The sequence below is a fragment of the Panulirus ornatus genome, chromosome 2 (assembly GCF_036320965.1).
Source record: "Panulirus ornatus isolate Po-2019 chromosome 2, ASM3632096v1, whole genome shotgun sequence".
Lineage (NCBI taxonomy): Eukaryota > Metazoa > Arthropoda > Malacostraca > Decapoda > Palinuridae > Panulirus > Panulirus ornatus.
The window spans coordinates 72021537-72047564 of record NC_092225.1 but is presented as its reverse complement, the minus strand read 5'-3'; the positions used below and the strand labels follow the sequence as shown (position 1 = coordinate 72047564).

The 26028-nt window shown below is 45.7% G+C and overlaps 1 protein-coding gene across 10 annotated transcripts in view; it reads left to right on the top strand.

Annotated features, from left to right (window-relative positions):
* The window catches only part of sif (still life), a 1536257-nt gene that overhangs the window by 61264 nt on the left and 1448965 nt on the right, over window positions 1-26028 (top strand). Inside the window, exon 1 of one of the 10 annotated variants that reach the window (XM_071677241.1) lies at window positions 23391-23976. The exons of the other annotated variants lie outside the window; for them this stretch is intronic. Coding sequence (XP_071533342.1) covers window positions 23854-23976 — 123 coding nt within the window. The 5' untranslated portion in view covers window positions 23391-23853. Of the gene's footprint in view, window positions 1-23390; window positions 23977-26028 lie in introns of those variants that run through there. 10 annotated transcript variants of the gene reach the window in all.

The following is a 26028-nucleotide window of genomic DNA, read 5'->3' as shown; positions in this document are numbered from 1 at the left end:
GGGTGACAGAAAGAGATGGTTTAAGATAGTTAATAAGGCGGAAGGCTCTTCATACGGCTCTGGTTGATATCTAGGGGTAGAATATGTGAACAGTACCCCATCCTGGGGAGAATGAGATTCCTGCAGATATGAAATACCTGCTCAAGAGAAGAATGATTGTGGCACCTGAAGAGCACCTCCAGCTTTTGGGAAGCAGATTTTGTGATGCTCATTGTGTGGGACCTCCAGGATAGAGAGGAAATGGTATGCCTGACCTATGAATTATTGCTGTGGTGTTTTGAAATTGGTTTGTATGAAGGAGTGACATTAAGGAACAGAAATAGGTAGAAAGTGCGTTTTTAAAGTTTTGAAATTAACACTGTGACAGCTTCCCAATTCTAGGCACTGCATGTGTCTTAAAGGAAGAGAGGGAATACGTTCAGTGCGAGAAAATGAACGAGTTTTGGAGTTTGGAAGGGAAGGGAGTAAGTTGACGTCCAATATGTAAAGTGGAATCGTCGGCCTGAGAGGGATTAAAGTTAAGAAGTTAGTTTATGGAGAGAGGAAGGAATACAAGCAACAGGATGGAACCTTGAGGGACGTGAACTGTTGATAGTATATGATGTAGATGTTACTTCACGACCACCACGATGGAACGATTGGTGAGGAACTGCTGCATTAGAGAACAGAGGGAAGCAGAAAAGACAAATGATAGAGGTTTAGACAACAAAGTTTTATGCCACATCACGTCTGATGGTCTTAGGATGTCAGGGGCTACAGCATAAGCTTCACTGTAATTCTTGATAGAACCAGTGTTGTTACAACACAGGTCCCCAGTTGACCTTGTACCGCGAAAGCAATGCTGGTGGAGAGATGAAGTTGTTGCAGGTCGGTGTGGTGCTTGGGTCGTGGTGGTGGTGGTTGTAAGGAAGTAGTGGTGGCGGCTGGCACCCACCCGCCACTCTCCAGGTGTAGAGCCGCTTCCCATGTGGGTGGGGGGCGGCCCACGCTGACGGACCTGGCAACACCCACCCTTGTCCTACCAGTATTATATCTTTCCCATTACTCTTCCCTCTCATTACCTCCCCTTCCTTCATTATATCTCCCGCTTACCCACGTCTCTTTTCCCCTGAATCATTCTCTCCCTCAGATTCTCTCTCTCTCTCTCTCTCTCTCTCTCTCTCTCTCTCTCTCTCTCTCTCTCTAACCCTCCTTCCAACTCAGGAAGCTGGCACTTTACCGCCACATCTCGCCACATTCTTCTCTTCTAATTTAGTAAATGTCCTGCTGACCAGACAGACACTCATGTCCCCGCCCTGACCCCCCTGGTAATTCAGTACATAATTCCTTCTAAATCAAATTTAGATCTGGTAGTGGGTAGTAGTGGGCAGCAGCAGCAGGTGTTGGTGTGTTGTGCGTCCCACCTCCGGAGTCCTGAGCTAGTCAGTTCCCGCTTTAATAATCGTGAGTGACACTCAGACCTTTGTGCTGCCGCCGTGGGTCTCGCCCTCACTCACCCTCTTCTTTCATTTTCCACTCACCATTCTCTCCCTTCTTCAGTGTAAAGACGGAGCTTGTTAGTCACAGGAACAAGGAGGTTTTGATTATGATCCTCTTGACACACAAGTCCAGGATGATCTGTGTGGGTATTATGACAGCTGGACAAATGTACGGGGCAACTCGAGTGTAAAACTTTCCCAGCAACACACGATTAGTAGTCACAAGATTAGTACCTGATGAACACAAATCTTTAGCAGATATCTAGGTGTATTATACCTCAGGATGTGTTGCGTGTGTGTGTAGCTAGTGGTAATGCAGGAGGAGGGGTGCACAGGAGAGAGATGCGTCGCACTCGGCGAGGCTGACCCGGTGCCGCTGTAGATGGAGCAGGACGTGAGGGCTCGTGTGTGTTAAAGAGCGAAGTATGAAGGTGTATTGTGGATGGTTTATGGGGGTCAGGCAGGACTAGGAAGCCCCGTTATCCTGTGTGGGCGGACGTCATTCCAGATTGAACTTTGATATTGCAAAAGGTCAGACGTTGGTCGCAACATTATGCAGGAGGACAGTAAAAAGGGAGTTTTCTGTTTGATAACTCGTAATGATATTATCATCATTATTTTTGTGATTCTGTTATAATGAATGATTATTTTAGGGGAACAAGTCCTGCACTGATAGGGCTTTAAGGAACATTTTTATCATAGTATTTGTTAAGGATGAGTGGAGTGTGGAGTCCCAGAATTGCTGAGGGGAATTATTTTTTTTTTTTTTACACATCCGCCCACGCTTTTGTATGGAGGTGGTTTAGGGCGTATTCCCCTGTGACACGACAGGTTAAGCCACAGAGGGGAGACACATTTTTTTTTAGTGAGGACAATAAGGAAAAGAGATTTTCATTTCCAGGAGAGCGATCTTGCTCGTGTTGATGGTAAAGGCTGAAGGCTAGGTGGTGAAATCCCGTTAAACCAATGACTAAAACTGTGTTCCGTTCATCACGGTCTGCTTTACTGTCCCGTCGGTCGGTGGGTCGGCCGGGGTGCGCGCGACTGGTGGGAAGGGGGAGGGAGGAGGTACAAATCATTGCTTCGACCAACTCAGGTGGGAAGATTTACGTGCCACGCCTCGTTTCAGGTGGCTTCTGACTCACAAATTTAAGTTTCCGGTGGACAAAACACAATTTCATGTTACAAGTTTTATCGGCTAACTTAGTATGTCATGCTTTGAAAAAAAAAATCAGTTAAGAATGATCTCCAGGTCCAGTTTTCATGAGTTACCTTGACAACCTCAGGTGACCATTTTCTGTGGATGGAATCATCAGATTGGGACCCGTTTTCTCTGTAGTTGTGGTGCGGGAGATCACCAGTCGCGCGGCGGACCTCAGCGTGGCGAGTCGTGCATTTGTTGCTTGTGTTACGATATCTAACTTTTATTACAGGCTAGAATTGCCTCGGGGGTTGAGAGTCGGCAACGGAGTGCTGAAGGCTAATGTCTTCAGTACTCGGAGAAACCGGTTTATACGGAGTCCGAAATGAGTTGGGAGTCTTATCCTGCCATGATGTGTGGAAATCCAACCACACTTGACTCACAAGTTTTTATAACTTTTTTTTTTCAGCTCTTTACCGAAAACCGGAGTTAGCGATTTTCCCGTGCGTTCCTTCTGTAGGATATGAAAGTATCAGAATTCGTTTGCGGTCCTTGTCATTATCGTGTTGTTCCCAGGGAGGGAGTGTGGGGGAAGAGCTGGTAGATATACCCGGTGTGAGAATCGTCCGTCCACTTTACCATTTAGATGTCCTGAAGTCATCCCACTGAACACACTACCTGCGCGGTCATTTTATTTACTTCATTTCTCACTGAAATTCAGCCAGTAGATTATGAACTTGGGAGATTTTTGGTTTCTTTTTTTTTTTTATCATTCTGGGTCTCGTGAAATGAATCCGGCATGGGAGATAGTGTTATATTTTCCTGCCATCCAGCCAACGCTGTTCCGTCATTTTCAGATATAACAGATCGGTGAGTGGCCACAGGTAATGATGCTGGGAAATGTTTAGGAGCTTAGTTGATTGCTACGGTTGGTTGCGACGATGGTAGGGTAACAGAGGTACTGGTCTGGTATAACAAATGGATAGTTTACGAAATGCGAAAAATTAATGAGTTGGGGGAGATTATTCTAAGAGATAAGAAAGTTGAAGGTCACTACGGTACTGTAATGAATTGTTGTCACAGTTACGGAACGGATGGCTTACGAATGGAATTCTGTAATCCCAGTACATTATCAGGTATTAGAGTACACACTAAGTGCTACGTTGGTTCTGTAATTTAAGTCGTCGTATGATAATTCGCTTGGATATAACTTATAGTTTACCGTTTCCCAAATACAAGACTTAGAGGAACCCGGAAAATTGTATGGCTTGCATTCACGACTAAGTTGTATGAAGTGAGGAACTCACTGGGGCGTCTTGCTGTAGCTTTCATTACTAGGTATGGGGCGACTTGCTGCAGACTGCTGCATTACCAGGTACCTGTTATGGGGCGACCTGTTGCGTTCTTCATTACCTGGTACCTGTCATATGTGTTACCTGCTGTAGCCGTCATTAAAAGGTACCTGTTATTTGGCGACCTATTGTGATCTTCATTACCAGGTACTTGTCGTAGGGGCTACCTGTTGCAGCCTTTATTAAAAGGTACCTGTTTTGGGGCGACCTGTTGTGGTCTTCATTACCAGGTATGTCAGTGAGGCGATCTTGCTCCAGCCTTCATTACCAGCCTCCTGTCATGGGGCGACCTCCTGCCGCCTCCATTACCAGGTATCTACCACAGGGGCGATCTGCCGCAGGCTCCAGCACCAGGTACTTGTCAGTATTTCTTTTAGGTAGTTATGCCGGGACTGTCATCCACCTGGCAGCACATTACCAGGATATTTTATCTTTGGTATCAGGGAATTTTTTTTTTTCTTTTGCTTCGTATAGCTGAAGGGAGTGATCCCTCGGTGTCCATCATGCTGCTGGTCCCCAGATGCTAAAAGGGACGTGAGTGCATTAATACCTCATGTTCTGTAGCTTGAGAGTTTCGTGTTGGTCTTCGCTATGCCACGGCTTCAGTGTTATCCGGGCGAGCTGGTTTAGGTCTTTCTTCAGGTAAGTTCCTTAGCTCGGGAACTAATTTCTGAGGTACTTTTTTTTTGTCTGTGCGTTTCCTAGCCTGTCACTGATTTAGGTGTGTGGAGACTAGTCTCTTACAGCTTATTCCACGAGGGGACGATCTTGATTGTCGTCAAGCCCCAGGAGAACTTCGTTTTCCATGGATGTAAATGTCTCTATTCGTGCTAACAGGTTGGCGCTGTATTTTGAGTGTATGTTTCCCCATAGGAAAGTTTTGATCAATAGTTTAACTTGACGGGTCCCAGAGGTGGGCCCCGCGGATGAAGCCTAGCTGGTGTTCGCCCACAAGGAAGGTTTGCTGGTGAGTTGTATCACGGGAGAGGAGGCCCAAAAAAAAAGGTATTGCCAACTCTCCTGCCTCCCGGGAAGACTCGTGTGTCGTACCCCAACGGAAATGAGCTTACGATAATAACATAGTGCGGGTCTTGGTGGAAGGAGCTGTGCAAGTCTTGTGAGTTGAACACCAGCTGGTCTCCTCAAGTGTAGGAAGAACGCGTCAGGTGATTGGCCCCTGGATAACGGGTTGTCGAAGCACGCGTCAGGTGATTGGATCCTAGATAGCTGGACGTCAAAGTATGCGTCACGTGATTGGCTCCTGGATAGCAGGCATTAAAGTACGAGTCAGGTGATGGGCTTCTGGAGAACGGGACATCAAAGTACGCGTCAGGTGATGGGCTCCTACAGAAGGGGACATCAAAGTACGCGTCAGGTGATGGGCTCCTACAGAAGGGGACATCAAAGTACGCGTCAGGTGATGGGCTCCTGGAGAAGGGGACATGAAAGTACGCGTCAGGTGATGGGCTCCTACAGAAGGGGACATCAAAGTACGCGTCAGGTGATGGGCTCCTGGAGAAGGGGACATCAAAGTACGCGTCAGGTGATGGGCTCCTGGAGAAGGGGACATCAAAGTACGCGTCAGGTGATGGGCTCCAGGGGAACGGGGCATCAAAATACACACGTCAGTTGATTGGCTCCTGGATAGCGAGGGATCATAGTACAAGCCAGATGATTAGCCCCTGGATAGCAAGGCATCACATGACTGGCTCCTGGATTACGGGGCAGCAAAGTACGCGGCAGGTGATTAGCTCCTAGAGGCGGCGTAGGTGTCAGGTTGACGCTGATCACGGCGACGACGCCCGGCAGTTGACGTCATGTTACCAACTGTCATGTTCAGACTCACAACTTGGTAAAGCTCCTTCGCCGAACTTGCTGGTGAAACAACAGATCTTGACGGTGTTGTAAGCTTAAGACGCCGCAAAGCCTCATTTATGTTGTTATAAGTTTAAAGACGCAGCAGACGCTTGTAAACTTGAGACGCAAAGCATCCTGAGTGTTGTAAGCTTACGACTTGAACTTACGACACAAAACATCCTGAGTGTTGTAAGCTTACGACGTGAACTTACGACACAAAACATCCTCAGTGTTGTAAGCTTACGACGTGAACTTACGACACAAAACATCCTGAGTGTTGCAAGCTTACGGCTTGAATTTAGGACACAAAACATCCTGAGTGTTATAAGCTTACGATGTGAACTTACGACACAAAACATCCTGAGTGTTATAAGTTTACGACGTGAATTTAAGACACAAAGCATCTTGAGTGATGAGCTTACGACGTGAACTTACGACGCAAAACATCCTGAGTGCTGTAAGCTTACGACTTAACTTATGACGCAAAGCTTCCTGAGTGTTGTACGTTTACGACGTAACTTACGACAAAAAAACATCCTGAGTGTTATAAACTTACGACGTAACTTACGACGCAAAAACATCCTGAGTGTTATAAGCTTAAGACGTGAACTTACGACACAAAACATCCTGAATGTTGTAAGCTTACGACGTGAACTTACGACACAAAACATCCTGAATGTTGTAAGCTTACGACGTGAACTTACGACACAAAACATCCTGAGTGTTATAAGCTGCACACCAGACTCTTGCAGTTGTGTAAGCTTGAGGTACAACTGAACCTTTCTCTGCTGTAAAATTACGACACATGACTCCTAGTGGTGTTAGCTTAATACGCAGGAGACCATTACGATTTTGTAACCTCAGAACACAGTTGACCCGAAGTGTTGTCAATTTACTACACACCAGACTCTCGTAATGTTAACTTCCGCCGCAACATATACATAGAATGTCGTAAGCTGTCAAAAGAGCGGACCCATATAGTAGTGTAAGCTTACGACAGAGCAGACCCATATGGTATTATAAGCCTACGACAGGCAGACCCATATGGTACTGCAAGCATACAACAGAGCAGACCCATATGGTATTGTAAGCTTACGACAGGGTAGACCCATGTGGTATTGTAAGCTTACGATAGGGTAGACCCATATGGTATTGTAAGCTTACGACAGGGCAGACCCATGTGATATAAGCCTATGACATAATAAACTCCTGTAATGTTATAAGCTTTCGATACAATGGTCCCGTATTACGCAAGCTTACGACATAGGAGACTCGTATAATGTTATAAGCTTATGACACAACAGACCCACATAGTGTTGTAAGCTTACGACACAGTAATCCTACATTGTGTTGTAAGCTTATGACTCAGTAGACCCACATAATATTGCAAGCTTACGTTACAACAGTCTCAAATTATGTTGTAAGCTTATGAGACAGCAGACTCATATAATTTAAGCTTACGACACCAGTCCTGTATAATATTGTAAGCTTACGACAGAACAGATCCAGATCATATAAGCTTATGACATTGCAGATCTATGAAATGTTTAAAGCTTACAAAGTATAAGCTTACAACACAGCAGATCTCTATAATGCAAGTTTAAGACTCAGCACACCCATATGCTTTAAGCTTGCGACACAGCATACCTTTATAATGTAAGCTTAAAACACACCAGACCCTGACAGTGTTTTAAGCTTATGACAGCAGACCCTTGATGCTGTAAGCTTACGACTTAGCAGACTTTGTTGTAAGCTTACGACACAGCAAACCCTTACTGTTGTAAGCTTACAACACCACAGAATTTGTGTTAGCTTACGACACAGCAGACCTTGTGTTTGAAATTTACGACACAATAGAACTTGAGTATTGTAAACTTACGTCACATCAGAACTCTACAATCCTTTAAGCTTGCAACACAGCGGACTTTACATTTTGTAATCCCAGGACACATCAGAACTTGACTGTTGTAAGTTTGCGAGAGAGAGCAGAAATTGACAGTTTTAAGCTGACAGAATTTAAGTGTTGTAAAGTTACGACGCAGGGAAACTTGGCAGTGTTATAGGCTAACGACACGGCAGAACTTAACATTATTATAAGCTTACGAGACTGCAATACTTCACAAGTGTTGTAGGCTTGCAACACATCGGAACTTGACGGGTGTTGTAAGCTTAGGACACAGCAGAAGTTGATAGTTGAGTAAGCTTACTATTCATGATATTATCGGCGTTGGGGTCTCGAACCCTGGGATATACTGGTCTCGCATACAACACGAGACATATCCAATATACTTCATCTAGCCCTCACAGCTGATTTGTTGATTTCAGTGAAACTTGAACATATTTTTTCATGACCATCTGACATCAGTGTAGGGAGCCGTCTGACATCAGTGTAGGGATCCGTCTGACATCAGCGTAGGGATCCGTCTGACATCAGTGTAGGGATCCGTCTGACATCAGCGTAGGGATCCGTCTGACATCAGTGTAGGGATCCGTCTGACATCAGTGTAGGGATCCGTCTGACATCAGTGTAGGGATCCGTCTGACATCAGTGTAGGGATCCGTCTTACATCAGTGTAGGGATCCGTCTTACATCAGTGTAGGGATCCGTCTTACATCAGTGTAGGGATCCGTCTTACATCAGTGTAGGGATCCGTCTTACATCAGTGTAGGGATCCGTCTTACATCAGTGTAGGGATCCGTCTGACATCAGTGTAGGGATCCGTCTGACATCAGTGTAGGGATCCGTCTGATATCAGTGTCGGGATCCGTCTGACATCAGACTGTCTGTGTACTGCCCGCGTCACGGACCTGCCAGTGGTCGGGTCGTGCTATGGCCAGTGTACATCTACCTTGTGTTCTGAGTCACGACTGTGGAACACTTGCTGTATTATTGTGTGGCTAATGATACAGTAGACGTTTACGATGATGTCAGTTACGAGTAAGTATAATGTCTTACAGTGACCAGCGTTTGCAGTGAACATCATACGTTGTAGTTCTTAATTCTTTGTTATGTACGTCTGACTGCACGTAGACATCCTCAGCCACTCATCAGACGGTGTTGTGCATTCAACTCATGGCACAGGAGGGTTTCGCTCTCATGTAAGCTATTAACACTGCCAAGTCTCTTAACACTGAAGCGTTCTGCTGTCGTGAGGTGACTTCAAAAGGCGAGCTGTGTCATGAGCTGTCTACGTAAGAAGACATTTGCGCTGTTGCCAGGTCTAGGGGAAAAGGGTTGGGGGATGTGTCTTGTTCTTACAACACTGGGGAAGGTAGGGAGATGTCAATTAAAAGTCAAGTGACAGATATGACATCTTGGAAGTTTGCTCAAGTTGGTTGTGGAGGGTTTGCAGCGTTACCTGTCGTCATGTATGCAGAGTTGCATTATTGACGGGTCTGGAGTCATCTTGAGGACGCTCTCACGAGTGTACGTTCCATCTGGGATACGTCAGTCGTCCTGTATTCCACATGGTGCATCGTTCTTTACCCTTTATCCAAGGAGTATAGCATGAATCGTGTGATCCCCAGGGTCCACGTATGTCCTGGGACTTCTGTTCTTTCCGGCGTGTGGCCCGTATGCTGAATTCTATGAGGTGTTTCTTGTAGCAGCCCTGGGGACCAGTCCCTTGGCTTCCAACTCCTCTTCAGCCGTTTCGTCCAGAGTTAGTGAAGGAGCGTAACAAAGCCTGACTCAGTATTTGCCCCAGCTTCCCTGTGCATCGTTGGTGAACACCTGATTGTGTTCAGTTTTGTGTTTCGTTCATGCTCGAGAGAAGATTACAGTTCTTGAGGGCCTTGACGGGATGCTCCTGCTCCGCCCGCCCATGGCTCGAACTGCGTCGTGGCTTTCCTTCACACCAAGGCCTGGTCCCCTGAGCTCCCTTCAGCCAAGGTGTGACCCCTCGACTTGCTGGTGTGCAGAGATGACCACAGTCAGGGGTCGCTGTGGTTAGGTCCCTGGTACCTGAGCAGATGATGAGATAGAAATATGAAGCAGTTTAACCTTTTCAGAAATGTGGATTCTTTACTTACATTCAGTAAAGACAGTGTACCTGTCACTTGCAGCTACATTGTAGACTTGTGAATGACAGTGTAGGAGCGTCTGGGTGAACCTTAACTAACATTAAAACATTTGAGAGGGACAGTTGAGGTGTTGGCATTACTTTGGGAAGATTTATAATTGTGTTCTGTTTCCCTGAGGTTCCCGGGAGATGTGAGGATTTGGTGTGCATCTGTAAAAGTAGATACTTTCAGTTGGTTACCATTTCTTTCGGTGATGGTAACAGAAGCGTTCGTGAGCCTCAGTGTATTTGTGAGTGAGCCAGGGTTAGTCGACGCTGAACCTCACTCTTATGTCACCTTCCACCACGTCATGTTGCTGGCGAATCCGAGGCTTAATCAACCCCCGTGAGCACAACGGTACGACACTTAAGCATATTGGCCTGGCTTTTGATCTGACCCCCAGAGGTCAGGTCAAAGGTCACGCCATTACACCAAAGTGTGGTTTTATCGTGCTCAGGAGAGGATGAGGGAGTATTTCGTTAATGGGTTGCCTCTTTGAACATCGCCAGCTGTCATGATTGAGAAGCAGTTCTCTTAGTATCCAGAAATAGTCACGACAGGATGGTATTATACTAGTGTCTTCACACTTCCATCACCCAGCTAACTCCATGTGTCTGCATCCCTGATGATATAGAAGGACATTTGTATATCTTTTGTGACAGGTCTCGTCCTTCATTTCTCGTTGTGACGACCTCTGGTTGTTTGTTCTTTGCATCTGTCAGACGACGGTGTTTGATTTGCTATTTGTGAGTACTTACTTGTAAGTTACACGGAGATATATATGTTCGTGTTACCCCATCTCTTAATCTTGTTTATAAGTACCATATCTTTACTCTTTTATGCATATATATATATATATATATATATATATATATATATATATATATATATATATATATATATATATATATATATATAAACTCATTTATCGAACAGCCCCGAGGGGAGGATAAGCAGCTGGGATTGTCTGTGGGCCAACTGGGGCGGCCAAGATTCGAACCCGGGCGGGCTTATAGGTGAATCATGGTCAGGGACGCTAACCACTACACCAAGGATGCTCGTTTATGTGTGTGTGTGTGTGTGTGTGTGTGTGTGTGTGTGTGTGTGTCATATAACTACCAGTTTGCACGACCGTAGTAGTGTAGCGACCGCCTGGTAGCCTAGTAGTAGTATGGACGGCTTCAGTCAACTGTTGGCCCAGCAACCCAGAGTTTAAACTGATTTTTATTTCACGTAAATTGTATCTTGGTCAGTCACGAGGTCCCATTTAGTTGTGGTAATGTTGAGAGAAGGTTCTCCTGGGACATGATGGCATTTACTGTGTCTGTGACGAAGACAAATGTTGTAGGGAAAAGTGCTAACAGTTAACGGCGGAAGGAACCCGGGTGCTATTACTCAAGAGATGTTCGTGGTGGGTGTTGATGCTGGTGGGTGTTGGTCCTGGTGGGTGTTGATGTGGGTGTTTTGAATCGGTCTCTGAATTCTTTTTTTTTCTTCTTTCACATTTCATTATCTTTCCAAAGTTTATGGAAATTTTATTAACTCGTTGATTGAGGAATTTGAAATGAGCTCACCCCGCTACCCACTAAGCCAGACCCGCTCTTCTCACACACACACTGACTGTCCCCCTTGTGACGTCAGTCTCATGACCTCTGCCATATTATTGGTCGTCTTTCCAATGACGTCACCAGTCAGCTCAGGTTTTTTTCATCGTCCTTCCTCCGGCTTGGATGACAGGGTCGCTCACTCCTCCGATGACGTGGGTGACAGGGTCGCCCTTGGATGACCAGGTCACCTATCCTTCCCATGACGTGGATGAGACCTGCAGCTCCGTCAGTAGGTTGACTCTGGGACGGGTCACCAGTCATGTGAGTCTCGGCTCCTCACTCGTGTGGGATTCATCATTACTCATCAGGTGGTACTTTTAATTCCTAACTGACCTGACGTCGTGTGCGTCAGCATGAAGGTGGCACCTAACGTCAGCAGCCAGCTGACACCTTTCGTCAGGGATCAGCTTGTGTTTCTAGCTTCATCAAGGAAACATGGCCACGTGCAGTGTTGAGCAGGTGTTGTGTTTACGGTTGTTGAGCAGGTGTTGTGTGATCATTAATGACTGAGGTGACTCGTCTCCTGCTGGGGGGGATGGTCGTCCCCCACGGGGTCCTTATACCTCGTCCAAGTACCCTTCCCCTCCACTAGGACGAATGTTTTATTCCACGTCTCTTCAGCTCAGACTGTGTCCTCTCTCTCTCTCTCTCTCTCTCTCTCTCTCTCTCTCTCTCTCTCTCTCTCTCTCTCTCTCTCTCTCTCTCTCTCGTACCACATCCCCTTCTGGTCGGGAGCACCTCCTCCCTGCACCCACACGCGCACACAGTTCGTCTTGCGTGCGTCGGTCGGTCGCCCCCCTGAATAACTCACCGAGGGCAGAGGTTAAATATTCACCGCCATCCGTGAACTCTAAACTTTGGAGACTCACACCAGCCCCAGTTACTGAGGCCTCGGCCAGGGGCGGCTCTCGTCTGGCCCGCCCTCACACACGCACGGACCAAGTCTGTGGCTATATGGCTGTGTCTGTCAGTGTGTCTTTCTTGTTTTTGCGTGCCTCTATGGTGTCCCCTCTGTGGCTATCTTGATATCATTATTCATTGATGACTTTTAATGAGAAGTATTCTGAAAAAGATATATATGTATGTATATATTAGCTGATGACCACGAGGGAAGATGAAACATGATCGGCCGAGTGCACTTTCGTGTATAACCACATCGTCAGGGGAGATCTCCCCTGACGATGTGGTTATATAAATGTGGTTATACACTTATGTTTCACTTTCCGTCTTGGTTATCAGCAGGTACTGGATCACGGGCTCACTGTGAATATTGATATATATATATATATATATATATATATATATATATATATATATATATATATATATATATATATTGGGGAGAAGGGAAAAAGAATACTCCCCACGTGTTCCCTGCGTGTCGTAGAAGGCGACTAAAAGGGGAGGGAGCGGGTGGCTGGAAATCCTCCCCTCTCGTTTTTTTTTTTTTTTTTTTTTTTTTTTTTTCCAAAGGAAGGGACAGAGAGGGGGGCCAGGTGAGGATATTCCCTCTAAGGCCCAGTCCTCTGTTGATAACGCTACCTCGCTAATGCGGGAAATGGCGAATAGTACGAAAGAAAGAAAGAAATATATATATGTATATATATTTTTTTTTTTTTCATACTATTCGCCATTTCCCGCGATAGCGAGGTAGCGTTAAGAACAGAGGACTGGGCCTTTGAGGGAATATCCTCACCTGGCCCCCTTCTCTGTTCCTTCTTTTGGAAAATTAAAAAAAAAAACGAGAGGGGAGGATTTCCAGCCCCCCGCTCCCTTCCCTTTTAGTCGCCTTCTACGACACGCAGGGAATACGTGGGAAGTATTCTTTCTCCCCTATCCCCAGGGATAATGTATGTATATATATATATATATATATATATATATATATATATATATATATATATATATATATATATATATATATATGAATTCCTCATTTCTTACCCGAAAGCCGCTGGAGACATCATGATCAGTAAGGTAATATTTAACGTTTGTAGCGGAGGTAACTGCTACACCAGAAGTCGTCAGCAGGATTCTTGAATCCTTCTAAGAGTTCCGCTTGACCCGTGCAACTTTCCCAGAAGACGTCTGAGATGATTTTACCCTCTGCTGAGGGAATCGTCTGTAGCCCCGGCAACATGGCTGAATATTGAAACCGTTGCTTTATCCGCTTGATGGTTCTGCATCAGTGACGACCCGCGTCATGCTTCACGTTCCAGTGGTATTTCATGCCTTGGTTGTCACACCAGATATACTGAAGTGGGTTAAGTCAGGAGTCTACCTGTATACTGAAGTGGGTTAATTCAGGAGTCTACCTGTATACTGAAGTGGGTTAATTCAGGAGTCTACCTGAAGGTTTTGGTTCACGAAGACTGTACATCAAGGTTTCCATGCGCGAAGACTGTATGTGCAGACTTCTTAGATCCTGTTCTTGTCTCTTACATCGCTGTTGTTTCTTACACTCGAATGCTTATTTTGATGACCTTGAACATTGTTTTCACGCCGGAATGAGTGTTCAAACGTGTAATATGTCCTGGTTCTCAACTCGGTGTTCCTGTGTTTTGGATAAGTACAGCAATATGACGTCGTGAAGAGGTAATCATGCATCTTGAATTTGTGCCTCGTCACAATCCAGGGCTATCATGCCTAAGGGTCGTACCGTCATGCTCAAGGATCATGCTTTCATGTTGCTCGGCTCTCTACTTCCCCCTGCCATATCGTTACCACCAGGACCAGCTGGTCCATTTGGGCAGGAAACGCGGCCCAGTTTCTTCTGGTAGTGTTCTCTGACGCAGGAGAAGTAAACAGAACGATATTCACTGACGTTGTTGAGTGTGAGACTTGATGTCAGGGTGTGGGTGGAAGACTGGAGGTTCTGATGATCGTCTTTCGTCTTCCGTTTCTTCTGTAAGGTTCCTCCTCAGCCAGTGATGGTGGTGTCAGGCGGGAGTGTCCCAGGCCGCGGGCGCGCTCAACAAAAATTTCCAATGAAAATTTTCACATGATAGAGACTTCCCAAACTAGATTTATCCCGGCAGATGTGTTGACCTAACCTGCCCAAACAGAATGACTCGACCTTTTTCCTCACATATGTTGATCCAGGCGGATTTCCCTAACCAGTTTCCTAGCCATATTCCCACGCAGTTTTTCTGCGAGATTTTCTGTTCTGCACAGTTGTGTAAGATGTAACTACAGCAGGAGAAGGTTTAGTTATTGTCCTGGTGTCTGCTCCACATAAACACATGAAGAGAGAATCATCTACACTGTTAGAAATTTCCTTCATATCTCTCGCTGTTCTCCTATTGCTCCTCGTCAAAGTATTGTATCAGACTGAGGCGAAACGTTTCTTAGGGCTCATCTGTCCTTGATTTGAATCGCCTTATTTGAAAGCTAAAGGTTCGGTGAAGCAAAGTGTGTCTTTATGTCATCCATTCTTAGAATACAGAGGTGATGTGGATGCTGTAGGATTGTAGGTGACGTAAAAGTCTTTGCCAGACTTCCAGAGGACCCGATGATATGGTCTCCAGTAGCTGACCAACTCTTAGGTGGTTGCCACAATATGTATGCGATTACCTAAGTGATTGGGAATTTACGGTCTTGTGGTGTTGTAACTCTTTGCATGTGTTGTGGTTCAGGACGATATGTTTTGTTCCGTTCCTGGAGGTGATGGTATGTTTATCTTGATCTCTCGAGAGTTTATGTTATATTACATGATTTTTGTAGATGGGCTAGGACATTGTCAACTGATGCGAACGTTCAGTTCCTTGTCAGTCCACAGGCTCCTCGTGTTAGGTCAGAGTCAATGTACGGTTATCCAGCCTCCTACAGCCAGACATTATACTTGACATGTTTAACGCCAGGCAGTCTAGCCAGAATGCATGAGCCTAGGCACTTAGCGCATCAGTATCAGTCTCTGGTTCCTCTTGATGTTCAGCACCAGCCAACCAAACATATCGATAATATTTTACTACGACGCTGGTCAGTCTTTGGAATGATATAGATTATATATTTCTATTAAGTTTGAATGTTTAGAAACTATCGTTATCAAGAAGATAGAATGATGCATCGTATCTCAAACTAGCGTCAACACTATTTGTACCCAAGTGCAGGCAGGCAAGTCGGACGTGGCAATTTGTTTGTAGTTGTGCATTGTGCTTATACTCCGAGTTTATATGTTTCATGACGTTGCAAGGAATTTGTGAACCATCTTTGTGTCGTTCGAGTCATACGTAGGTATGTGTTATGTTAGATGGGCATTTGAAAATATGTTTTGCGAGAGATTTTAAAAGGGACAGCCACTGACGCACTGCAGAAGCGTGGACAGCGTGCTGTGGTACAATAACAATATCAATAATTCGGAGAAGGAAGCCACTTTGATTAGAGATATATAAAAAAGAGAATGATTAGAACAAGTGTATCATAACGGTTTGAGAACACAGTGTGGAAGGAATATTTTGACCCAACTGCATGGCAAGAGACGGTCAGATAGAGTGCAGACGTCCTCAGGTGGCGCAGGTACACATTCTGGACGCCAGCAGTTGTGTAAAGTCACACCGAGGAATGACTGTGAGCGGTGAGCGAGAGGCAGCAGAATCTGTAGTTCAGTTCTGTTGGATGGGGAGCGAGAGGCAGCAGAATCTGTAGTTCAGTTCTGTTGGACGGGGAGCGAGAGGCAGCAGAATCTGTAGTTCAGTTCTGTTGGATGGGGAGCGAGAGGCAGCAGAATCTATAGTTCAGTTCTGTTGGATGGGGAGCGAGAGGCAACAGATTCTCTGGTTCAGATCTGTTACCTTTAACATGTCAGACTCACCGGCCACCTCGCCATCTTTTCCCACTCGTTTTTTTTTTTTTCCGTTCGCTTGAACAGGAGTGTTCCGTTCTCTGTTATCCTGCGCTGGGGTGTTCACGCTTCTGTTCTCCGCGCTGCTGGCGCGGAAATGGTTTTGAGTTCTCTGTGCTAGCCGTGTGTGTGTCAGTGGGAGAGAGGTGTTAGTAGGTCACTGTGCTGTCAGTGGGTGGTACTGAGGTGTCCCCTGTTATGTGAGCTTTAGTGCTGAGTTTTCTTTCACTAGTATTGACCTGTTCTCTCCTGTGGCCCTTACGTCAGGGGAACAGGAGGGTCGCTTTTCTCCGCTTCCCCGTTTACACCTTCTTACAGTGCCTTCGCCGTTCTGTTCTGTTTACAGTTACATCACTGTTCCCTTCTGTGTTTACAGTTACATCACTGTTCCCTTCTGTGTTTACAGTTACATCACTGTTCCCTTCTGTGTTTACAGTTACATCACTGTTCTCTTCTGTGTTTACAGTTACATCACTGTTCCCTTCTGTGTTTACAGTTACATCACTGTTCCCTTCTGTGTTTACAGTTACATCACTGTTCTCTTCTGTGTTTACAGTTACATCACTGTTCCCTTTTGTGTTTACAGTTACATCACTGTTCTCTTCTATGATTACAGTTGCATACCGTTCTCGTTTGTGTTTACAGTTACATCACTGTTCTCTTCTGCGTTTACAATTACATACCGTTCTCTTCTGAGTTTACAGTTACGTGACTGTTCTCGTCTGTTTATAGTTACATCACTGTTCTCTTCTGTGTTTACAGTTACATACCGTTCTCTTCTGTGTTTACAGTTACATCACTGTTCTCGTCTGTGTTTACAGTTACATCACTGTTCTATTCGGTGTTTACAGTTACATCACTGTTCTATTTGGTGTTTACAGTTGCTTCACTGTTCTTTGCTTGTCTGGTTGCAAATCTGTTAGAAACTTTCTTTTGTGTTGAATATTAATCGTTTTGTTCTTCGTGTTTCATGTCGTCATTAGTTTACTGATATTCGTTTCGGTTCTTGCTGGTGCACTGGGGAGGGACACATTCTATCCTAGCTGTTGCCAGTGCAGAAGTGTTCAATCATATAGTTCCTAAAGCGATTGGTGAATCATACGGTGGCAACGTTGCAACATTAAGTATATAGTGAGGTGTACAGTAAAGTATTTCATTACTGGCATCGGGTAGGAGACCATAACTCCAGTAGTTAGGCTGGGGGGGAAGGTAAGGTCATATTTTGCTCTGGAAGCTTGGCGAGTCTAACGTCCATATCGGCGTATTAACGGGTTGGTCGTAGCTACTTGGAAGTCTGTTCCTCCGGCAACGATCATAGAAAATGTCAAAAGACTACGCTATATTACACGCTTGGTAAGGTCAGGTAATATTAGGTTTCTTGTGCTGGTATCACCCTTTTTTCGATATTAAACTAGGTTTTGGTTACATATCTTCGGTGTTTTTTTTTTTTTTTCTTATTCTTGTCACAATTTCATTGCTTAGAAAATAAAGTAACCAACGTAACCTTAAGTAGCGAGGATAGTCTGTCGATTACCGATGATAGACTTGCTTGCCAAACTCTTGGTAAGGGAGAACTGCTTCATTGGCTTGTTACCTTTTGGAAAGAGGCTATAGTAATCAAGCAGTAGTTGAGACTGTAGATTTCATATCATGACAACTTGATAGCGGTAATTATTATGAAAAAGATTATGAATGAAGTAACCGTTGTCCGGCCTTTATTTATAAACCTTGCCTTCAAGTGTAGCGCTAACTATTTCCATTCGTTTACTGAGGAATTGCTGCACAAGATATAATTTCAGGCTCCCCCTTTTGTGTAGTTTCTCGTTGCTTCTTCTACTGTGTGATATATGATCAGCTTTTCATTATTTTTGATGAAAGTAAGGAAGTTGATTTTTATAATTTGAAAACTCGTTCGACGATGTTTTGCATCAAAAGTTACTATTAAAAGTTAGTTCATGTGGTACAGATGGGCATGTGCTCTGTGGTCAAGAAATATGTTGACTGGCTGTCAACACAGGATTGTTTAATGCTCAAGCCTCAGGAATAGTTTGACGTAACAAGTGATGTGCCACAGGGATCAATCCTGGGAACGGTTCTCTTATTGATATTGGTAATTGGCTGCACTTCAGGCGATACTAAGGTGAGAGATAAATCTACAGCAATTGAACGTCTGCAGCTTCAAACTAACATAGATAAAGTGATGAACTGGACTCACAGGTGGCTAACGAATTTTGATATCGACAAGTGCGGAAACGAGAAGGCAAGCTGCAGTATGAATTTTGTTGAACTGCAAAAGTAACTGAGGGAAAAGAAGGGTGTAATAATCTCTTGTGACCTAAAGCCAGATGAAGAGTGCACAAAGTAGTAGGGCGAATCAAAGTCATGGATTTATTAGGAAGGCTTTCGAGTTAAAGACCAGAGAAAGTATCCTCACTCATTACACATCTTGCAGCTCTGAGAAGTACATGTTACTTCAGATTATTGTCCCAGGAATTCGATCATTTTTGTGTAGAGGTGAGTAAGTTGTCAAGTTCTCAAGTCCAACCCTCCAAGAGTTTCAGAATATGTTAAGGTTTAATGGGTTATGATCACCCTGTTGGGGTTTGTAGTGTTCTTCCTGTGCTAAGTTGTTACTCTTCGAGTTTGGTTCGGTATGTGTATAGCACATCCTATAGTAACATCTGCGGGTTGCTTCTAATCAGTTTTATGGGTTTGCTTGTTTTTTAAGCGGTCTGGTTTGTATCTAAACCGTTCTGGTTCAGGTGTTTATTTGCTTGTCTCATATATGATCGGATGGCAAGTCCTTACCCTTACACCATGGAGGAAGGGAGTGTGGTGTAGGGGTAGAGGCTACCTGGTGAACCACCCAGGACAGTTGGGTCACTGTGTGTGTGGCACGGAAGCTGACATAGTGTTAATGTTGTGTTGAGAAGTCTGGCAAGTTCAGGTTTTGGTGGAATCGCCAACTTGTCCTGGAGTGGATAAACAGGGAACTTAAAATGTGGCTGAAAAGAAAAGAGAGAGAGAGAAAAGAAAATGAATGAGGTTGAGTTCGGATGCTGCCAGTAAAACTGCCCAGTGATTAGCAGCGACGCCGTATGTTTTAAAGAGGAAAGAAGAGTTGGGTGTTGTGGCCTTATAGTACTTTATGAAGTGTTGAATTATATGTGCCGTTTTATCGCCCGTGGGTACAGCAGCTCGGGAGCGGGTAAAGTATCTTGACCGGCGGGAGGAGACTGTTGCCTCAACGGTTTTGTTTATCTTGCCGATGCGTTGTTTGTGCGGCGGCAACGTACGAGCGGGGCCGCCACTCTCATGGCGCTGTTGTTTGCCCGCCGCAACGATAGGGTTTACCTTGCTGTGTGTGATGATCCAACCCTTGGATCGTAAGCACTATCGGTAGCTTGACCCAGTGGCCATGATGATAGCTCCGCTCCTTGTTGTGATGATATGGCTGTATATAAAACCCCGGTGGGAGCATCAACGTTGAGCCCAGCTTTCCTCAACGTGGCTGATCGGAGGGGAAGCTGTCGTTATACTCTGGAGTGGCCGTCGGTATCAATAGAGGGGGGGGAAAATGTCTCCTTTGCAAGAGCCATTGAGAGGAAGTGTGTGCTCAGCCTCCTGAGTACAAGGACTTCATTGATTATTATGATAACTCTGCGATACAGCATATCCAGGACCGCACGCCCGCCAGAATCGTTTTGGGTAAAACAAAGTTGTGAGTTGAATTGGTTACACGCTCGTTCGACAGATGGCGCAGTGATTTGTCCCAGGTGCAGACTTCCGCTTGAAGTATATGGTAAATCTCTTGTCGGATCTGTTAGTGATGTATAACGCTCAGATTACTGGCTACGTACCTTCTTCCGCTCTCCTGCAGTGGTCTGCATGTTGAGTATGATCTGTCTGGTTCCGTGACCCAGAATCTTGACTCGGCATATCTGGTCGTTCCATCATCAGGTACACTCCTTCCCCAGTTGGTGCTTAGAACAAGGAATCCCATCCGGAAATTATGTATGAAACCAAAATCAGAAGACACATTTGCTATTGGAACATGGTATGTAAATGTCCTTATAATCACATAGGTGACTGGCACCTACTAAAGTCTAGTAGCTCTAACCACTAGGAATAAGGCCTGGTTTGGCTGTAAAAGAGATATAAACAATTATCATAACAGTCGTCACTTCCATTAACTGATTTAGTTTTTATATCTGCTATGAAGCGTTGGTACATGGCCCATCTAGTTACTGTGTGCGTGTGTGTGTATTTTTTATTTATCCTTTTTTCTACGTTGGAGGCTCCAGTCACGAACAAAAGCCCACATCAAGGCCGGGTCTTAATTGACATACAGAGAGGTCAATGAGAGGGGAAAAGAAGAGAAAAGGGAATTTTTTATGAGTTTTGGAGGTAGTAAAACACCTGTCTTTTGAAATGTGCCTGGTCATAGTTATTGGGAAAGACATGAGAGGGTATAGACTTTCAAAGCTTCGGGATGAGAGGAAAGACACAGTTATCAAAACGGCCCACCCTTGAGTTGCCAACGGCCACACAGTAGTCATGTGACGCTGCAGCTTGCCGAGTATTAATTGGTCTAGCTAGTGGTGTGGACACACAAGCGTCTAGCTCTTAAGAGCAAAAACCATAGTAATACCTATAGAAGAGGGAAAGTGAACCAACATTGCGGCGTAGGGCAAGCGTGTCAAGTTTGGAAGTTAGCTTGGGAGAGTTTACAAGTCATAGTTCTTTCTGTTCAACTCTGTCAACAATGATGCAGAAGAGCTAGAAACTCTTCGGATGTGAGAGCAAACTCTATACAAGGATGGATCAGTCCTTCGCACGAACTGAGCAACTGTTCGGCAGGAAAGAAATTACGACATTTAAACAGAACGCCCAGTTTATTAGAGCCAGGCTTGTCTGTTTCCGTAATGTGGGGTTCCAAGATGGAGTGGATGTTAGTGATACCAAGTATGTTCATTGAGACAGCACCGTCAAAGACGAGTGGAAAATTGTAAAGGATTTTCGATGGAGGGATGTGTAGAACTGGGTTTTGGAGGCGTTAAACTTGACCAGATTTCGTGTACCCCACTGAGGTATCCTCTCCAAGTCAGAGTTTATTGAGGAAGTTGTGTCTTGACGAGATGGAGATCGAGTGAGAGGAGGAGGAGGAGCAGAAGGGAAGGATATGGAGGAACGCAGTGTTGAGTCATCGTGGCGTCGTTGTTGAACTTTTCAGTTAGAATTTGATATTTTTCAGTAATAATTAGGTATTCATCTTGGGAACCAGTCTTCACTGCATCAGACGATTGTCCCATTATCCCCAAAGACGCTTAATCATTGATTTTTGCCAAGCTGTAGTATGATGCGCAGCAGCGGTCGCCCCATGAGGAGCCATCAGGCACATACAGTACATAATGCCTCGAAATCTGGCATTTTGTGTTCCGTCCATCCCTGTGATTAACCCTCAGTGCCTCAGAAACAACTTCATGGGTATTGATATGGAGCAGTCGAGCCAGTAACATCTGGTTTGAATGATGCTATGTTACTCTTAAAAAAAAGGAAGTCCAAATCGTATAGAATTCTGTAATCTTAGTTATGGGATAGTTGAGGATGGTATCATATACAGGGCTGTATGGTAAAGGGAAAGACGTTTGTATAGGTAAATTATCCTTCATTTTGTCCAGTGACAGAAAACATCAGTTTTAAAACCTACGTACACTAGGTTTGTTTACTGTGGGACTCGCACTATGTATACTGGAGTAGTCACACTATAGATGGGTAAGGCGGGGTACTCACACTGTGACTGTGTACTGCAGTACTCACACTAGTGCACTGTAGTGCTCACACTAGGGCTGAGTACTGCGTTGCTCACACTAGGACTGTGTACTTTAGTACTAACACTAGGGCTCGGTACTGTGGCGTTCACACTAGGGCTCGGTACTGTGGCGTTCACACTAGGGCTCGGTACTGTGGCGTTCACACTAGGGCTCGGTACTGTGGCGTTCACACTAGGGCTCGGTACTGTGGCGTTCACACTAGGGCTCGGTACTGTGGCGTTCACACTAGGGCTCGGTACTGTGGCGTTCACACTAGGGCTCGGTACTGTGGCGTTCACACTAGGGCTCGGGACTGTGGCGTTCACACTAGGGCTCGGTACTGTGGCGTTCACACTAGGGCTCGGTACTGTGGCGTTCACACTAGGGCTCGGTACTGTGGCGTTCACATTAGGGCTCGGTACTCTGGCGTTCACACTAGGGCTCGGTACTGTGGCGTTCACACTAGGGCTCGGTACTGTGGCGTTCACACTAGGGCTCGGGACTGTTGTAAGAAATTAGCTGGTCGTATGGCTGCCGGTCGTACAGCCAACGTTGGAATGTCCGTTTTCAATGCAGTCTTGATAGTAATGCGGTCAGTCGGCACGGGGCAATATTCCACCAGTACTTGTGACCAAGACAGTCTTCAGTAATCGCACCATAAGACCTTGAGCAAGGTGGTATGAACCTTGGGTTGATGGCCTGACCTTTGAAAGGTCAGGTCAAAGGCCACGCCATCATACCCAGGGGGTCAAATCGTGCTTGTTGTCATGCTAAAGGGGATGACATTGGCCAGGTGGACTCGCCACACACAGGTTCTGGCTGGCGGCTGATTGCTGGCATCCGTGCTGAGCCCGTCCAGGTATGGTAAGGCCTTCGTGAAAGTGACACAGTTGATGGTCAAGATATCATGGCTACGACGATAGTAGAACCCACGTAACGTGGCGCCTCGTACCTACAGCACGACTCTCGTTCATTATTTATTGTCACCTCCTTCACGGAATTGGTACCAACCAGGACAGAAAACCCTCGAGGGCACCGTCAGCAGAAGAATGATGCTGTGGTCTGGCAACGTTATTCTTCAGAACACTCAGGGCCGCCCTAGTGTAAGATCCAAGGCATCGGTTTTACGTATTATAACAGTATTTCCATGGTCCAGTTGATGACCGCATCATCTTTTCACAGATTACTGATTATCATTTGGAGTACCACTTACACGTATTACCCAAGTTACAATCATCTGATCACATTACTTAGACAGTGAGAGAAACAACCTTGAGAAACTTGTTTCAGGTTCGTCATTCACTGTGACCTTTCTCCCAGACTGGCCAAGTGTTGCTGACCTTACTGACCATTGTCACTTAACATTCTTACTGACGACTCATAATAGTGCTAGTAATTCCATCTGGACTCCCGCTTACCCCGGCGTTGGTCTGACGGGACCAGTGGTCCTCGGTGACCCGAACATCTTACCAGACGAGAGCTACAGTTCACGGTCAGCCCGAGCTCTTGCGAGGTGGGAGCTGTGGTCCACGGTGACCCCAAGCTCCCGTGAGGTGGGAGCTCTGGTCCACGGTGACCCCGAGCTCTTGTAAGGCAAAAGCTCCTTGTAAGGCAAAAGCTCTTGTAAGGTGAGAGCTAACGGTCCACAGTGACCTCGAGCACTTGTGAATCGGGTCCTAAGAGAGGCGTGAGCTTCGGGCCTCATGAAGATGAATCCACTCTTCTGGCTGCCCAGGTCTCGCCCGGGCTCCAGGCCTGCCAACCGAACTCCCTCTCGACCCCCATCTCCCGGACCATACTATGACTACGACTACTACTACACCATGGTAAGTCTCCCCGCATCACTCTACCACTTCTACACTACAGTGTCTACCCCACCTATACCCTGGGCCCATGAAACTATCCTTCCCCAGTACAACACCTCACTCAGGGTAATCCCGTTATGTCGGTGGTCCACATCCTTACACTTTGCATTATCTTGAGTTCCATCAGGTCCCAAGTACACACTAACTTTTCGCACAGACACCCCACACTGTAAAATACTCCAATTCCCATCCCAGGCGCACCAGTTTTCTATTTTTTCTCTCGCTCTTTGTCACCCACATCCAGGTTACGTCTCTCCTTCACAGTCACACAACCATCATTCATTAGTCTTTACTAGGCGACATCTCCCCTCCCTCCGCCCTCCCACGAACATATTTCCCTCCTCTTTCTTAACCTAAGCCGAGCAATACGTTGTTGCAAACATCTGGCCCTAGACCCCCACTCCTTTAGGCTGAGGATCCCTCAGCAGTTCCTAGTCCCTACTGGGGTCTGTTTAAAACCCTTTAGCATCGATTACAGTCACGGCCTCCCCTGGGACAGACATCTCCGGACGATGGTACCAGTCATCCTCCCCGTCCTAGGTAGCTGAAGACCACTTAGAGACTAACTGCCACTCCTTTGCGACTGAGAACCCCCTAGTGATGGTTGTTCTTCCCTCCCTTGATGGTGAAGACCCCCCTATGACAGCGTTAATTGCTATCCTTCTCCGTTTTCTGTGGATGAGTTTCCCTGAAAGCAGTAATAATTATTTACGCTCCTCTGAAGCCGAGGAGTCCTTGACGACAGCCATGACTGCCATATCTCCATTTTCTAGACATACAGCTCCTGGTGAGGGTGACAGTGATCTTCCATCCTCTTTTGCGGTTGTCCCCAAGCGACAGTTGTTGACATCCCAGGAAATGAGGATGATAGTACCCTCCCTAGCGCCCGAGGTCCCTTTCTGTCGGCAATGGTGATAAATTTCCCCTATCCCCTATCACCCAGGGCAACGGTGATGTTGATGTGGGGCCCTCCTGAGGGTCGGGATTTCTGTGCGATAGTGAGAGTAAAATGGAGCCCTATAGAGGATCAGAACCCAAGGGCTACGATGACAGTAAAGGTGATGTAGGGTTTTTGAGAGCTAGAACTCCTGATGCTGAGTACTCCCCAGGGCCATGACCCTTGAACGATGGTGACACTGGTGTAAAGCACTCTCGTTTTTTCTACTGAAAATGAGATGATACAGGCGAAACAGGCCTCCATCATAGCGATCTTTAGTGAGAAAAAAAATGGGTAAGGAAAAGAATGGAGAAATTGACCAGAGCTCCTCAGGTGTTTGTAGACCTGAGTCGTGAAGGCAAGAAAGGGTATAGGAAGAGAGAGAGATGATAGAAAGAGAGTTCCATAACTTCTCTGTTCGAGAGGAGTATCATAAGTCAATCCTCACGTGGGCGGTATCTGTAGAGAAGCTATTGGAAAGTAGCAGGCACATGGATGCCATGGCATGGGCCTCGTTGGTTGGCTGGGATGCACGCAGACAGTTCACACAAGTGGCCAAAACAATAACTAGAACAGAGAGACGGCAGCAACACCGTGACGGACAGGAGGGAATTGGTTGAAGAGAGAAAATACCTTGTGAATCAATGAGACGGCAGGCTTTTGAGTCCGCTCTGGCTAATAAAGAGGTAGAGGAAGAGCCCATGCAAGCAGTGCTCCGTACTAGGGTAAATAAAACCTCAGTAGATGTGAAGTAGCTGCGCACACGAAAAGTTATATAGGCACATATACGATACCCCAGCCCCCTATTTTTTCGAGCAGATAGTGTGATGTTTATTATGTGCAGTTCCAAGATAGAATTTTGGAAATGGTTGTGCCTTTCATGTTAATGGTACTGCAGGGTTGAAGTATGGTGTTTTGAAATGAAATAGAGGGAAGCTAGCGACATTTCCTGGAGAAGAAATATAGTTAAAGATGGTATTTCACCACCATCAAATTGAACCGGGTTAGCCTTTCTGCAGAGGTCCGAGTAAGAGAGAAGGTGCTTTACTTGACGCCCCAGGAGTCCCTTCAATCCT